Source organism: Strigops habroptila (genome assembly GCF_004027225.2).
Source record: "Strigops habroptila isolate Jane chromosome 13 unlocalized genomic scaffold, bStrHab1.2.pri S16, whole genome shotgun sequence".
Lineage (NCBI taxonomy): Eukaryota > Metazoa > Chordata > Aves > Psittaciformes > Psittacidae > Strigops > Strigops habroptila.
Genome location: NW_022651054.1, coordinates 4,905,758 through 4,919,810, shown reverse-complemented (window position 1 = coordinate 4,919,810; position 14,053 = coordinate 4,905,758). Strand labels below are relative to the sequence as shown.

The following is a 14,053-nucleotide window of genomic DNA, read 5'->3' as shown; positions in this document are numbered from 1 at the left end:
AACCTACAAGAGCTGTTTAAATAATGATTCTTGTGTGAACAAATGGGTGAACACTTTAGGCTTGCAGGTCTCTCTGGAGCGCTGAGTGGCACCTAGTTAAATACTTAAATCCTTTTGTTCTGTCCAGCTCCATCAGTTATTTCTTCTGTTCGTGCCTGCACCAGGGATACACACTGCAGTTGCATCCTGCTGCCTGATCTGCATTGCTGTATCTTTGGCAAAAATAACCAGCGTACAGCATGCAGGATGCAGAGAGGGACTGAACAATTACCATCCAGAGCATCTTTCTGTACCTCTGGAAGGATATGGGGAAAAAACCAGAAATTTTCATGTTTCCAGGTGTAAGAACAGGGATTAAATAAATAATATATTTAAAGAAATAATGATTTGAGGGGTAGAGTGTCCCACACCTGCATAGGGTGGTGTTTCTTGGGAAGAATCCAGGTGATTCTGGATCTGCAGGATCACCCCATGCTGCTGCAGAGCACCCATGCACCCGCGCGCGCCTGTGCCTGGGCACAGACACAGCATCGTCCCTCAGCAAAGCTCCAGATGCTTCAATGCTGACACAGACTGCCCAGGAAAGAATCATGTTATACACTAATTACACCAGTGATTTAGATCCCTGGCACCCAAAAGGTGTCACAGCCCAGGGAAAGGGATTTTTTTTTTCCCTTTTCATAAGAAAAAGAGCACATTCTTCCCAATTCCTGGTGAAGCCGTTGCTTCATAAGAAGGATGTGGAGCTGTTGGAGTGAGTCCAGAGGAGGCCATGGAGATGCTGTGAGGGCTGGAGCAGCTCTGCTCTGGAGCCAGGCTGAGAGAGCTGGGCTGGTTCAGCCTGGGGAAGAGAAGGCTCCTGAAGGGGAGACCTTAGAGCAGCTCCAGTGCTCAAAGGGGCTACAAGAAACCTGGAGAGGGGCTTTGGACAAGGGCCTGTAGGGACAGGACAAGGGGGAATGGCTTTAACCTTCCAGAGCAGAGATTTATATGAGACATTAGGAAGAAATCCTTCCCTGTGAGGGTGCTGAGGCGCTGGCACAGGGTGCCCAGAGAAGCTGTGGCTGCCCCATCCCTGGCAGTGTTCAAGGCCAGGTTGGACACAGGGGCTTGGAGCAACCTGCTCTAGTGGAAGGCGTCCCTGCCCGTGGCAGGGGGTTGGAACTGGATGAGCTTTAAGGTCCCTTCCAACACAAACCATTCCATGATTCTGCGATTGAAAGACATCTTGATGGTTATGAGATTTCAGATCTGTTTCTGTGAGGCTTTGCCATGGCCAGACTGTATGTGTGCATTCGTCTTCCAGAGGATCTCAACGTACAGTTGGGTCTCACAAATTTTCATCAAGCAGGTAAGAGAGATACACAGTCCAGACAACAGCCATGTTTGGAAATAAAATACGACTGCTTTAACCCTCCACTGCAGTAGCACAGAACAGGAAAGGAACAACGATACAGACAAGTGAAATCGCAGCAGGAATTGTAGTTGAGTGGTTTAAAAAAAGAACTGGAGTGGTTATTATTACTAGTGCATAAGAGCTCCAGCAGAAACCTTTCTTAACCATTTTCTCTTACCACTTTTCAAGGATGGGATTAAATTTGTGTTATAAAAATTGCCCCAAAAAGAATTGGATTATATTAGAGCGATGTGATGTACTGTATTGCATTCTCTGCTAGTCCTAAATCTACTAAAAGCCTCTTTAAGCTGTCAGACTTCTGAAGCAGCATGGAAATAGTTATCAAAGAATTGTGATTTTAAAAAGAAAAAAGAATTGCTGTATAAAGAATATTTTTTTTCTTGTGAGAGGGGCAGCTTTACTGACTGGAATTCCTGTGCTAAAATAGGAATTTACAAAATATGCCAGGAATTGTGGCAATGATAAAAGTAGCGTGAAAAAAAGTCACAAGGCACTGGAAGCCTGGACATTCTGTTTTTGAAAGGAAGTGTGTGGCAACTGGAGGAAGCCTTACAGGAAAGAGGTTGCTCTCCTGGTACTCTGGCCTGCCTGGAAGAAGAAATTATCTCTAAGCAAAAGCCCAGAGACCATTAAACAAAGGAACAAACAAACAGAACAATCCTAGCAATAAAACCCCAAACCGCTTTTCACAGAAGCAGGGAATTTAAAGCAGGGAATGCTTCATTTCCATAGGCAGAGCTGCAGAGAGCAGCGTTCCACTTCTTTGCTTCCATATTAGTTCATTAGAGAGGTCTGTCACATCTGCCCTGAGCACCCTGACCCTACTGGTGATGAATGGGTTTAATCTCTGGCGTATGACACCAGCGTTTGTGATTCCTGCAGGTTAATTGATTTCTTTTGGCAAAGCACATTTCCAAGTCCTGTTGTCTGAGCAGCATGACTGACTGCAGCGGGAAAACAAGGCATCTTGAGAGAGGAATGCTCCTGTACCTGACAAGCCATAGGTTGGATGCAAGGGGGGGCTGGCAGTCTTTGCCAAGGGTGCGCAATGCCAAGTGCAGATGGCCTGTCACATAGGTGGGAGCTGGACGTTAGATTTGGATTCCAGTGTGGAGTTTTAAACTGCTAATAGCAAAGTGCTCTGTTGTCTTTTCTCTCATGGCAAGCATGCAGCTAATAACAAACAAATCCTCTCCCATCAATTCTTCTGAGGAGACCACTGGACCCACCAGCAGTGGGAGGCGGGACCCAGTCGGCAGCACAGACACTGCAGCACATGGCAGGGAGTATCTTAGTAAAGATACTGATCTAAGCTGCACTCTCCAGGAATCTGTAGGATGCCAGGATATTTTTAACATGAGAGTGGGCATATCTTAGAAACTGCACTGGCAGTCATTTGAGAGAAATTATTTTGTTAACTGTTATTTATGACAACTGTTCTCCCTCTGTATCTGCACAAGCTTGTATGCAAGGCGGATTTCATCTGCTGCACTTTATCACTGCCCTGTCACCAAACACACCTTTTGGCTCCTTGCAGCAAAAAAAAAGCCACCCTGAGCACCTAGAAACTTATGTTCTTCTTGCCATATTCCCAGGTGATCACTGCTTAGATTTGCATGTACAGATTATGTGCACTGTAGAAATAGGGCTGGAAGGCAATCAGAGAGCAGTTCCCACCTTCAAACTACAAGAATGAACCAGGGTGACCTTCAGAAACACAGGACAGCTTTCATACTTCTCCAAATAATCTACTGTAGCATTTACCTCTTTTTTTCTCTTTGGAAGTTCTTCCTAACTTCTGATCCCCAATTTCACTTCTTGCAACATAAAGCCCTTATATGCAGGTAAGAAAACAGGTACACATCAGTCATGTCTCATCTCCAAAGCCACACTGAAGTTCAGCTGTGCAGGACTTGCCCTCCACACAAGATATATAATGAGGTCTTGTTTTTTCCACAACATATGAACAACTCATTAGATGAGGAACGTATGTACCTAAAGGCACCAGGAGGCAGAAACGCCTTCCTTTCTCTGGTATTCATGTGTTAGGAAGAGGCAGGTGGAATTGATCTTACAGGGCCACAGCACCATCTGTGGCACTGCTTCCAAATCTCTTTCATCCATCTGATATGATAGTGTGAGCCAGCAAGTATCACCCAAACTGTTCACTCACTTATGTCAACTTCCAAACACCTTCTTTTTCTTCTAGTTGTATTAAGTCTAGTGACAGGATATGCCAGGGCCCTTCTCCTTAAGGCACAGCAAGGAATCCTCTGCTCTCTTTGTCTGCACAATTGGGACAGGCTGTTAACGTCTGCATTGTCTCCCACTCCCCCAGTGAGAGAAAGGCAAAAGCAACACCAGACTAGTCACCTACCCACATATTCAGCATGACATCATACATAGATACTCTTATTTTTTGACAATTATGAGAAAGAGACTAACCCCAGCAGTTTGTATGTCATGTGGAAGCGTCTTCTGAATTACTGTAGTTGCCAACCGTGAGGTGGTCCGAATCGCTTTCTTTACTGAAAAACAGTAGCTTTTTTTTTACAAGCTGCAATAAGGGGCTGGGAAACACTATGTTTGTTACAGCAACCGTTGACCACTTCTGTCCCCACACGCAGCTTGCTTCCTGCTTGCCTGATGTTCCTGTGTGTTCGGGGTAGTGAGCAGGGCACAGGGGCTGAGGTGGGACTGTGCGCCCAGTGTTGACCACCAGCACCTCTGGCTCTTCACCTAACAGTCTACTGGTTCCAGCACACAGCAACCCCTCACTACAGATGGCCTGGGCTGTGGCATGCTGACGCAAGGGTAAAAGGGGCTGTGACCTCAACTACTGTGCTCCCCTCCAGGCCATATGGCCAACAACCGAGATCCACCAGAGCAAAAGCGTGTAAAGGATGCCCAGCCAGCATGACCCAAGCCCCTGTGCTTCGTGCAGCCTCATGCACTCTGCTGAGCTGAGGTTCGGAACACACAACCCAACATCCTTTATCTGGAAGGACCAAGGCCAGGCAAAGAGAACAAGCATATTGTTCAAGAGAGAAAACAGGCTGTGCGGTACCTCCCCGTTTGCAATTGCCAGGTTACTCACTGTTGTTCAGCTTTGGCTCGGTCACTTAGGAAGAAGAGGGCTGTGGCCAGGAAAAACATCCCTCCCAGGACAACGACAAATGGGCAGAGCATGAGTGCGTACCCCAAGCTGAGGAACTCCCAGACTGGGGACTCCTTTGTGCTTTGTCGGATCAGGTCTGAGATCTAGGAGAGACAGGCAAAAAAATTAGTCACTTAGATGAAAAAGAGACACGATAACGGTGAAGGGAACAGGATTCCCTAAACAACCCAACCACCCACTGAACATATGCACGAGGTTTAAAATGGAACAGTGCGTTCAGTGAAAGCTGAACGTCCCTTGCACGCTTCAGCCTTCCACATGCCACTCTGGAGCCTGGGCAACTCACGCTGTGAACAGCTTGGCAGGGGTTCTCCTCTCCCTGTCACTCTTCTGCCCTGATCTATTACTCCTCCTGCAGCCCTCTCCATCTTCTCCCTGGCTGCTTCCGTGACTGCACCCGTGGGTGTCTAACCTGGCCGTACTGAGCAACCATGCAATGCAGGGCCATGCAGGCATTGCTCAGTAGGTGAGGAAGACATCCATCTTCCACAGTGTCTGTTAAGTCCTGCTTACTTCTACACCTTAGCTACCTGTCAGCAAAAGGAGGTATTAAATTCCATTTCCATGTATTGAGTGGGAAGGGGGAAATATTTTTCACAGAAGAAACCCAGAGATCTCATCTGATTTTCAGAAACACAACCCAAACATGAGGATTTGTATCCCCATGTCTGTGTTACGGGCCTTATTCCCTCTTCTAACCACTTAAGCTTGCTGCTTTGAAGTGCAATTGTGTGCAAGATGTGACTCTGCCCCCAGGCTCAGAGCAGATCTGTTGCACAGGGGCTGTGCTCACACCTAAAAACCACACACACCAAGTTTGTGGGTAAGGCAGCCTGAATCTTCCAACAGCCAAAACCATTATGATATGAAGTGAACGCAAATCTGTGCTTACATGAAGGAGCAATGACATGCACTGGCAGGATTTAGTTCATAATGAAAAGCTTTTGCTAAAACTCAGTAATATTTAATGACTGTAGCTAAAAGAATCACATTTTAATATTTACAGCCCAGCAAACAACTTTACTCTCCATAAATCCAGCAGAGCAGTTGCAGCAGTAGGGGTGAGTCTCAAGGCATTGGGCAGTTAAATGTCCAGCTCTGGTTTTGTCTGTGACCTTTTGTTGAGGCAGTTTATACCATGAGACTGCAGGGAATTTGCAACATAGAACCCGACTGCTGTTTACACACACAAATCAGTTCCAGAAATAGGCAAAGCTTGTGCAGCAACTTCTAAAGTGCTACTGTCGTGGTTTAAGCAGCTGAACCCAGGACAGTATACTACTACTAATGAAAGAGGTGGCATCAGACACAAACTACAAGCAAAATCTGACATTCCAGGCTTAAATCTTGACAATCAAGTGAGGAAATGTCACAGGCAGGAGAAATCACCTGTTCACAGCCCTGCAGCCAGCCGTAGCCCCTGGAAGGTAAAAAGTGTGTGAACAGATGCCTCAGCAGAGGGCAAGCACAACAGGAGGTCACAGAAGGATGACACTTGTGGGGTCTCCAATGGACAGGTTGCAGAGTGTGCCTCAGCGGGGAGACTGGAGCACTGGTGGTCTCTGTGCCTTAATAGCTGTCCTACAGCTCCGCCTGGCTCCTACAAGAGTGAAGGAAAGGAGCAGTGGCCAGCCTAATGCTGGAGGTGAAACCACTGCACACAAAAGAGCAGAGGAGTCTTTCAGGATGGGGCATTCTCAGGTAGAGAGAAGTGAATAAACGCTGGAATCATGGAATGGTTTGGGTTGGAAGGGACCTGAAAGCTCACCCAGTTCCAACTCCCTGCCACGGGCAGGGACACCTTCCATAGACCAGGTTGCTCCAAGCCCCTGGGTCCAACCTGGCCTTGAACACTGCCAGGGATGGGGCAGCCACAGCTTCTCTGGGCAAGAGTGTGTCTACAGAAAGAACTGAAGGGTTTTAGCCAGAATTCTCTGTTTCATTCCCTGCCCTAGAAAGGAGGAGAAGAAAAATTTCAGTGTTTGGGATATAGTTAAGGAAATGTTCCTGACCTCTCAGAGAGGACTTGAGTCACAGTGTGTAACACACATAAGGAAAAACAACAGTGTTACGAACCAGTCTCTTGTGGGAAATGATGGTTAAAAAAGCCCTTAGACTGAAGGGAAGTAACAGGGGCTATTGGTCTGAGAAACTTATTAGAAAATAGCAGCAAGACTTGAATGTGAAAAGAACGCAGCCACACGGAATTAGCAGAATGTGCACTGCCCCCAGAGACATGGACATCATAGAATCATAGAATCCTAGAATAGTTAGGGTTGGAGATGACCTTAAGATCATCTAGTTCCAACCCCCTGCCATGGGCAGGGACACCTCGCACTAAACCATGTAACCCAAGGCTCTTGCCCCACCTGGCCTTGAACACCGCCAGGGATGGAGCATTCACAACTTTCTCGGGCAACCCATTCCAGTGCCTCACCACCCTCACTGTAAAGAACTTCTTCCTTATACCTAACCTAAACTTCCCCTCTTTAAGTTTGAACCCATCACCCCTTGTCCTACCACTACAGTCCCTAACGAAGAGTCCCTCCCCAGCATCCTTGTAGACCCCTTTCAGATACTGGAAGCCTGCTCTGAGGTCTCTACGCAGCCTTCTCTTCTCCAGGCTGGACAGCCCCAGTTTTCTCAGCCTGTCTTCACACAAGAGGTGCTCCAGTCCTCTTATCATCCTCATGGCCCTCCTCTGGACCTGTTCCAACAGCTCCATGTCCTTTTTATGTTGTGGACACCAGAACTGTACACAGTACTCCAAGTGAGGTCTCACAAGAGCAGAGTAGAGGGGCAGGATCACCTCCTTTGACCTACTGGTCACACTTCTGATGCAGCCCAGGATACGGTTGGCTTTCTGGGCCACATCAGCTGGTAATTTATTCCCTCTTGTATCCAGACACCTTAATTCCCAACATTTCCCTGATTCTTCATTATGAACCAAAATCTGGCACTGAATCCGCCCCCCTGTGTGCAATAGCCAGAATTGAGGCCATTCTGAAATAGAAATACAGGAATTCTAAACCACTTCTCATTTTGGGAAATGGATACAATTATCCTCCAAAAGGACGAGCCAATAAATCACTCGACAAATTGACATGATAAATCAGCAGCAGAGGATGAAAAGCCACGCATGTGCTCCCAACTGCTTTCTTTTATAACATTCAAGGCTAAAACCAGCTTTGAAAACAAAGTCTCCAACAAATAAAGCTCCCAATGCAGCTCGCCCCACACCTTCCCTCCATAGCATCATGTTGACCTTTTATACCAACAAATCTTGTTAATATTGAGTCTGCTACTTTTTTCATTTTTAACCCACCATACTCTGTGAGAGCACATTGCAGAAGCAGCAGTGTTCCTCCCATCAAGGTATAATTCTTCCCACCAAGCCAGCTGGGCTTTCTCATCTAGGTCTCCCCTCACCCACGTCTGCATCTCATCTCTAAAACTTTATCAGGGCCCACATATATGCTTTTGCTGTTAACCTAGGAGTCACTATTCCCTGTTGTTTGTTCCATGCAGTTACAAGCCACCTGCTAAGACTGGAACTTTGGCATCTCAAGAGGACACAGGACATAATTACAGACTTGGGCTCCAAGAATGACATACTGTTTGCAAATGCTCTGCACTGTATTGCCAGGTTTTGACTTTCCAGGCCCCTCGCAGTGGTAGCATCCTGATTTGTCTAACTGTGATTTGGCAAGACCCAACCTAGCATCATATTGGGTGTCTTCTATCATGAGTAAGAACAAGTGAGGGTTGCACGCACAGCAGTGCCAGTTCTCCCACCAGGCGCCGTGTGTGGGATTCCTGTCTTTGTTCTGCCAATTGGTAGGTGGCAAAAAACCTTCCAAACATTTATCCAAGATGTGGGGGTGGAAGATCAATGAGGAAATCCTGCTGCTGCTTTGCAGTCTAATCAAAAGTCTTTGATAACATCCTAACTGCGAAAGTTCACATCTTTTCCCTCCCTGTGTAAAATAGATCTTAGACCAAGAGGAATGACTTTGCTAAATAAACTTTAGCTCATGGCACTTCTACCACAGAATACAAATGGCCTGTATTCAGGCAGCGGCAGCCAACTGGATGGAGTCCAGCTAGAGAAAAGGCTCACTTTCTGAAGAACAAACAATACAGCTGCAGTGGGCATGATCCAGAAGCCCAAATCTCTGGTTGTGTCTCAATCTGAGTGCAGAAGACAATGAAGGGAAAAAGGAAAACTCCATTACCCTCCTTGAGAAGCATGTGCTGTGTGTTTTGGAACACTGGACAGGTCCCTGATGTAGTAACAGATCAGGCCCTAGGAAGACGTCTTGCTTCTGTGTCCCTGTCCCTCCTAACCAGCATGAGTGGTTAAATTCAACTGATTTACTAATTAGACAATGCAACAGTGACAACATCTTTGAAATGATGTCTCATTGCTGAGTCAAACATCTCAATTTCTCTGCAACTGCTTGATTTCTCTGCATTTCTGACACTGCCTCTTGGGCACGAATCTTGCTACATAAACGATGTTTGCACTGCAGTGTCTGGCACAAATACCTGATTTGCATCATTACCAGTTTGATACAAGCCAGGTTCTCCCTGGCTCCTTCCTTTTCAGCATCCATGTAACACCACAGTGGTTTGGGGTTCACCCACTCTGAATTCAGAGATGCATGTGAAAGGTTTCTTTGATTTATTTCTTTTTAAATCTAACATGAATGCAAATGAAGACTAGAAACTAAAAATAAGGGATTTTATAAAGTTAAAGTAAATTTGCTGGGGCTGTGGGGGAGCACAACCATTTATACTGTGCTAAATGGCATGAGAAACACATCATAAAGAGAGGAAGTAAACCCGACTAATTTATTATATTCATTTAGAAAACTGCAGAAAGGTAAAAGAAATTAAAAGTTATTCAGTTTTAACCTTGCCATGTTCGGATGTTAGAGGGGAAAAAAAGCAAAACATCTTGTTAATCTTCATTGTGTCCTTCTGAGATCACAAACTCGTTTAATACTCAGTGACAGTATCAATATCCTGCACTGGTGCTGGCACCCAAGCCTGCCCCAGCAGTACCCGCAGCAAGGATTCCTGCACTGCGAGTATGCAGGGTCCTTGGCAGCTCAGAGAAGAAACTACTGATTTAATCAGATTTTAGTGCACAGGAGGGACAGAGCAGATGGGACAGAGCTTGAAATACTTGAGTGACACCACGATGAGCTCTGGATTTCTGGGCCTTCTCTAACGAGATACTTTTACATACTTTAAACTTCCATTTACCAAACTACAGAAAACCTGCATTTGTAACCAGAGGCACAGGAAGCAGGTGCACAGCAGGTCTGGAAAAGAACCTGGACAGGCTGTGAGCCCTTGGCAAAGAGTGTTTGATATATGGAAAGTCATTTGGGTTTTTAGGGCAGGCTTAAATCTTGTCTGTTGCTGAGTCATCACAAGTGGGCAGCTTGTTAGCTCGTTGCAGTGATGAGATAAATCCTATGTGGATTGGTCTCCAGGTGCTTAATTCCCCCTCTTTTTTTGCAGCTGACAGCTGTGTCAAAGATTTGGCCTTTCCTGCACTATGAAAAAGGCTTTTAATTACTCAGCTCAGCCAGGACCAGAGAAATCCTCAACTTAAAGTTACTGCCTGAAGAAAGAGATAATAAGGATGAGGGGCTGGGGTTCTCTTCCTCAGTATTTCCCTGACGCATGTGCATCAGATGTTGGACTGCAAGGGCAAGTCCCATTTTGCCCACTGCAGTCTGGGTCATGCACAGCATGAATGCAGGGGAAGATCTCTACAGGAGTGATACCATGGGGCTACAGCACAGCAGCCAAGTAGCTGGCACTGGGTAAAGAAAGAATGATAAAAACCATAAATGTGTACGACATCTCAGCTACTATCTCCATCAGGTGATGGAAGATGCTGCCAATACACACTCATATATACTGTAAATGCTAGAACATGTAACACAGAATCATAGAACAGTTTGGGTTGGAAGGGATCTTAAATCTAGTTTCAACCCCCTGCCACGAGCAGGGACACCTTCACTAGACCAGGTTGCTCAAACATGCTGCAAAAGGCAACAAGACAGAGACCTTCATTCCAGCCTTAATCCCACATCAGCACTGGAATACCCCCTAGCAGACCATAAAGCAGAGAGTGATGCTAGGAGAACAACTTGCACATTGTTGTTACAGGATATGCTTGCCTTTTTGAACTCGTGTTCATCTCACAGCCAGCTCTGGCAAAAGAGACAGTACTTTGTAATCACCAGCAAGCACATAATGGGCCATATTTGAGGAATGGCTGCACAGGCCAGACAGGGACAAGCACCCAGACTGCAGCATTGCATCGCAGTGATACACTTTATTCCACTTTTAATTCAGGCATTGGTGGATTTGAGCCCCAACACGCTGTGGCCTGTTTTAATCCAGCAAACTAAACTGGAAAAACTGTTATTCCATAGTAAGCATTGTGAGCACAGATCTACACTGAAGCAGCCATAACATTTTAAACCATAGAATATGAATTTTAAACCATAATACATTAATTTCACTTCCTCAGGCAGGCAAGTCTTTATATATAGAACTACTTTCTATACATATGTATTTACTTGGATGGGTAAACACCTTTGAAACCAAACCCACAAAAAGGCTGTCTCTAACTGGGACAAGAAGGTGTGAAATCTACACCTTCAGTTATAACTTTCATTATAGAAGTATCTTAATCGCTGCATTTACTCCAGTTTTCCTTGAGTTGCCCCTAATCAAATGTCAATCTGCCTTCCTTGATACTCTGCACCAGTGATAATTAACACTGTTCTGCTAACTACTTGCTAAGGGAAGGTCATTAGCATCCTCCCTGTTGAAGTAGCTCATTAGATCTAGTTTATGAACCTACTCACATAAGAAAGTTGGGGAAGGGAGAAAAAGGAAGGGTAGAAAGTGATAAGCTTATTCTCACATTTTTTTCCAGGTCATACTGGGAGCACCACAAAACTCTTCAAACCAGAACAGCTCAAATTTAATTACAAGTAATTACAAGGTCCCTCATGCTCAGACCTCTTTTTCTAAAGGAGGCTGTTTAAAAAGGAGATGCCTCTTGAGACACTTGTGAGCTCTGCTGTGGTGAACCACCATTCCTGGCACTGCAACCCAACACAGTGTCCAGTCCTGAGGTCTGCCAAGAGGAGACCCATCAGTTTAGGTGATGCTGCCATTTGCATGACCCTCAGCACCCAGAGGTGTGATTTGGGTCCCCTCTCACAGAGTCTAGCTACCAGACCATGGTGCACTGTCCTGATGCTGCCTGGCAGGAGCAATGGAGGTCATGTCCCTCAGGCAAAGCTGAAGCAGCAGTAGCCAAGGAGGCCAGACCAGGTGGGAACCACCAGCAGTGGAGTACAGGGAGTAGCTTTAGCCCATCAAAAGGTGCTGGTGGAGGAGAGCTGATCTCTGGCACTTTAAAACACCATCCTCAGACGCTGATGTTGCCAGGTGACAAGCAGATACAGACAGGTTTCAATCCCTAGACTTGATGGATGGTTGCACAGGGAAGATGAGGAAGAATTTAATAAAGCAGGAAGCTAACAGGAGAGATGACAGCACCAGAGCAGCAAGTACAGTGCGTGCCCATAACAGCAATTCCCCTGGCATGTGTAGGGAGAACAAAGCCCGGAGTTGGTGCCCGTTTCTCATCACAACAAGGCAAGGATGGAAGAGGACAGCACTGCTGTGCTCAGATGAGAAACAAATTACAGACTTGGAGGAAGGAAAGGAAGGAAAGGAGGAGTACCAGGGCACAACCTCAAAAGAAATAAATCACTGCCTGCACTTGCTTTTCCTGAAGCAAAACAGTACATCAGTGAGTGGAAGGAGACTGCTGTTTGTGCACAGGAATAACGTAAACCCTGAGTAGGGAAGACGTGCATGCGCACAGAGGAAGACGGGCGCAGGCTCACTGGCACTTCTTACAACTACTTAATTTTGAAAGGCCACGAAGATATAACTAGAATTAATAATACAAAGAGCTGAAGCTATGATACAGCCTGAGAAGGGTTAACTGCACTTCACATTCTGCTGCTAGCTGCCTCCACTCAGCTCTTCTAAGCCTGAAATGTTGCCTAGGTATTGGGGCACAGGAAGAGCAGTTAGAAGACTTTTATCTGATACCCAATGTGAGTGGCAGGATTTGGGGTATTCCTCTTAACTGTTCTGTGCTTCAGCAACCGTGTCTGCATAGTGAGACCTTTCAAAGACAGAAAAGTACTAAAGATACTTGGGTGTAACACACTGCACAGGTGAAATTTCTCACTGACTATCTCAAGAGTAAAGCACAAAATCACAATCCAAGTCATTAAATGGGAATTATTTAAACTCTGCTGGTTATCACGAAGGTCCTGAAAAACATACAGTTATCTAGGAATAGAACTGTCTCATCTAATGAAGTACTCCAGCAATGCCTAGTCTTATTTGTGAATGAATAGGCAGCGCTGATTTATAGTAATTGATCCCAGTGCTTGGCAAGTAGTAAAACCTTATGCAAATTATAGCTGCCACCCTAAAACTGCATTTGTAGAACTTCTTTGTAAGTCAGTCTTAAGCCTTTTCACCATAATAAAAGTTATCAATATTTAAAGAGACATGAAAAATAACCATACATACATGCTTCTTCCCACTTAGCTTTTAAACACTAACATATTTGGTGCTTTGGTTGATTGTAAGGAGCTGAACTGCAAGGTTTGGAACTAAGGGGATTAAAGAAAAATCTGAGTCTGACCTTCAGCTCTGTGGCACACCAGAGAGCAAGGGAGGACTCACACACATGAGGCTGCAGCTGTTATGTACCTTCTACGTGAGGATTATAAGATCAATACAGCATTTATTGGTATCCAGCAGAGAACGCTGCCTTCAACAGCTTAGTCCTACAAGGACACGGGCGTCTGATTCCTTATTAAGAGCACTGCTAGAGGGAATCTCACTATGAACTCACCAAAACTAGGTAAGATTTGAGCCATATTTGATCAAAACACTGCTCATTTAGGGAGGGAGCTTCAAGTGGATTTTGTAAGCAGTCAGAAGAACTGGCAGATCCTCAGGATCTCAGGTGCACCCTGAGGCACCAGGAGCTGGGTTTCACTGGTTCGGAGCATGCCTGTTACTGCAGCTAATCTGATTTATCCTACCTTCTGCCTCTCTCTTTCAAGACCTACACCCTGCTCTCGGTCTGCTTCATGGTAGCTCTGGAGTAACAGCAGTGTGAGTCGATGGGGATTCCCAGAAGGACTATGGGAACTGGGTTCCCAAATCTCCTTTAAAGCCAACAGGAGTAGGTTGCTTAGCTCCCACCGACTGCCTTGAAAATTCTAGTCATAATCCAGGCTGCTTCTGTAGCCTGCCCAGGTGAGCTGTCAGTGCTGTATAAAGGTCTCCATCCCACAACAGCCAGACAATTCCAACGACAAACA

The 14,053-nt window shown here is 45.7% G+C and overlaps 1 protein-coding gene across 2 annotated transcripts in view; it reads right to left on the bottom strand.

The window, feature by feature from the left end:
- SPNS2 (sphingolipid transporter 2) overlaps positions 1–14,053 on the bottom strand; it is a 128,378-nt gene that overhangs the window by 11,093 nt on the left and 103,232 nt on the right. For both annotated transcript variants that reach the window (XM_030472707.1, XM_030472708.1), the window contains exon 11: positions 4,515–4,678. In XM_030472707.1, coding sequence (XP_030328567.1) covers positions 4,515–4,678 — 164 coding nt within the window. The remainder of the gene's footprint in view (positions 1–4,514; positions 4,679–14,053) is intronic.